The sequence below is a fragment of the Eurosta solidaginis genome, chromosome 2, assembly GCF_040869045.1.
Source record: "Eurosta solidaginis isolate ZX-2024a chromosome 2, ASM4086904v1, whole genome shotgun sequence".
In the NCBI taxonomy this organism is placed as follows: domain Eukaryota; kingdom Metazoa; phylum Arthropoda; class Insecta; order Diptera; family Tephritidae; genus Eurosta; species Eurosta solidaginis.
The window spans coordinates 241,054,723-241,057,355 of record NC_090320.1 but is presented as its reverse complement, the minus strand read 5'-3'; the positions used below and the strand labels follow the sequence as shown (position 1 = coordinate 241,057,355).

Genomic DNA, 2,633 nt, shown 5'->3' with positions numbered 1-2,633 from the left:
GAGGGACGAAACAAATTAAATGGGGTTACACTGAAATGACAGTCCTTGGTCGGGAAAAATCCCGAGTCGCTCCGGTACATAGAACCGACTGCCTTGGGAAGCGGGGAACCGAAGGTATATGTATGTAATAAACTTAGTTTGTAAGTATTAGTGTAAGTAGGTATTTTAGCTTATAGAAAATTTGAATAAAAAGAAACAACTTTTTAAGAAAGAATTCAATCGGCTGCCGCTTCAATGGCAGTCGATTCCGTCTGGTGCCGCGAAATTGGCACTACACCAAATTCAATTATTTCAATTATTACAGTATTTAGTATTGAATGGGAAAAGAAGTGTACATTCATTTCAAGTTTACATTCATTAAAGATTGGGAATGGTTCCTACATTCACACTCTATATTGAATTATATTTGACCATTCAATAACACAGACTTTAGCTTTGAGTTAAAGTATTTTAAGCCATTCAGGAATGGAGATTTATAATATGCAACCAAAAAATCACAAATTTTTGAAAGAATGCACACTCGATTCAATCTTTTTACAGCTCTTCTCTAGAAGGCGTTCTTGCGGGGTTTTATTTCATCGGCTGACAACAGTTTGACATTAGTGACAGCTCAGTGCAACCGCAGCTAAGCCTACGTACTTAGACTGCCTAACCGACGACTTCCTTTCTAGTTTATTTCTTTGAGGTATGTGTACTTAAATTTCTTGAATAAACCAAGATATCCATAAGCATCAGATAAATGGAATGAAATTCATAGAATTGGATGAGTCGAAATCATTAATAAACATTTCTTTTTCAACTGACAATGTTACTTATGTTAATTTTTCTTTTTTATCTGCTATATTTTCGTGCTCGAATTGGTTAATTATCACCGTACCTGTGCAACTAAAATGTATGAATAAATAAATACGTGTATTGCTACAGCGGACAAAATGGTTCAACGTTTGACTTTGAGGAGACGTCTGTCGTATAATACGAAGTCCAACCGGAGGCGTATGTAAGTAAACATTTGTAAAATGAAATTTTTCGCATGGAATTGTGCCGGTGGTAACGAGTTGCAATATTTGACAACGCTGTCAAAGAGATTGTTTTGAAAAACATTCACAAATGTAATTAAAAATTAATTTAAGTTTATAACTACTTGTTTGTAAACGAAATCCTTATTGATGTACTTTTGGATAAATACATCTCCAACTCGTTGCTCAAATCCTATTTTTCCTACTATATTTTCACTAAACCATTACCTTATAATTACAGTGTTCGTACACCTGGTGGGCGCCTAGTATACCAATATGTAAAGAAAAACAAGACCGTGCCGAAGTGTGGTCAATGTAAAGAAAAACTAAAGGGTATTCGCCCCACACGTCCATGTGAACGTTCCCGCCTATCGAAACGTCAAAAAACCGTAGCTCGTACTTATGGAGGAGTGTTGTGCCACAGATGTTTGCGTGAACGTATTGTTCGTGCTTTCCTTATTGAGGAACAAAAGATCGTTAAAGCGCTCAAGAGCCAACGTGAATTGTTGGTGAAACCCGTAAAACCCGTCGCAGAGAAAAAACCAACCAAGGCGCAACCTGGTAAAACAGCGGGAGGTAAATCGGCGGCGAAGAAACCTGCCCAAAAATCCACTGGCAAATCTAAAAAGTAAATAATAGACAAAGGATAAGAAGGGGAAGGGCTGCAGATAAATAATTTTAAAAGTGAAGTGAAAGAATTGGTGTAAAACAATTTGTACGTAGCATTCAGAAGGTATAATGGATGGTTTTTGCAAAAACAATAAAAACGCTTTTATTTTTTTTTTTATTTAAAACTTTTTTATTTGTATAGTAAAAGAAGTATAAAAAAAAACAATAACGCTCCTCTTGTGCATGAATACGTCCGGGGTCTATTCAGTAATTTAAACAAATTTGCCTTGGCCCCGCTCAATATCAATAGGTTACATCACTGAATAAATCAAATCTAACGGTTACTGAACGTAACTAGCAGTTTCTTGAAGATTCAGCAGCAGTAATACTCCCCGAAGACTTGTGGAAGACTAACGGATTTGTGCTACTTATTACTGTAGGAGTTTTTTGAGATGGAAATGTTTTAAGCCTCTTAATTAGTTTGGTCCATTATTTAGAAAAAAAAAAAAAACAGGAAAGTTGGGATACACTGAAATAGCCAGCAGGCAGTCTTGTTGATCTGTGACAAATGCGGTTAGCGCAGAAGTCAACTGATTGATACAGCTCCACCTTCGGCAAAAAAGCTACATATCAGAGAGCACTTTGATGGGATCCCGCAATACAACACGACGGTTTGCCCCGAAGGAACAAAATTGCACTACATCTATATATAGAGTTGCTAAGATCTAAATAGAACGCTGGCTACCTATGTGAACTTGCACTAATTTCGATTTGACCATTTGCGCTAATCCAACGCGATGGCCTAGAAGGTCGCATGTGGTCATAACAAATCGTTCCCGCGATGGTCGGGCTTGGATCTGCATCCGGCAAAGGACCATCAACTCGATAACACTCCCCAAGGCCTTCGGGGAGTGTCTTTATCGCTACAACAACAACAACAAAGGTTTTGAACGGCCCTTTGCCGGATATTGTTCTGGAACGGTAATTGTTTCCTTTAGGGTACGACTA

At 37.7% G+C, this 2,633-nt stretch overlaps 1 protein-coding gene across 1 annotated transcript; it reads left to right on the top strand.

Moving 5' to 3' along the window:
• Positions 1-660: 660 nt before the first annotated feature.
• RpL34a (Ribosomal protein L34a) lies at positions 661-1,810 on the top strand. The gene is made up of 3 exons (XM_067769939.1): positions 661-685; positions 925-997; positions 1,258-1,810. The coding sequence occupies exons 2-3, from the start codon at positions 933-935 to the stop codon at positions 1,646-1,648; spliced, it is 456 nt and encodes a 151-aa protein (XP_067626040.1). The 5' UTR covers positions 661-685; positions 925-932; the 3' UTR covers positions 1,649-1,810.
• Positions 1,811-2,633: the final 823 nt, after the last annotated feature.

Bases quoted from the DNA above. Each gene is read 5' to 3' on its own strand.
- RpL34a (XM_067769939.1), top strand. From the start codon at position 933: ATGGTTCAACGTTTGACTTTGAGGAGACGTCTGTCGTATAATACGAAG. The intron at 998-1,257 runs GTAAGTAAACAT...TTATAATTACAG, and splicing joins AAGTCCAACCGGAGGCGTAT to TGTTCGTACACCTGGTGGGC.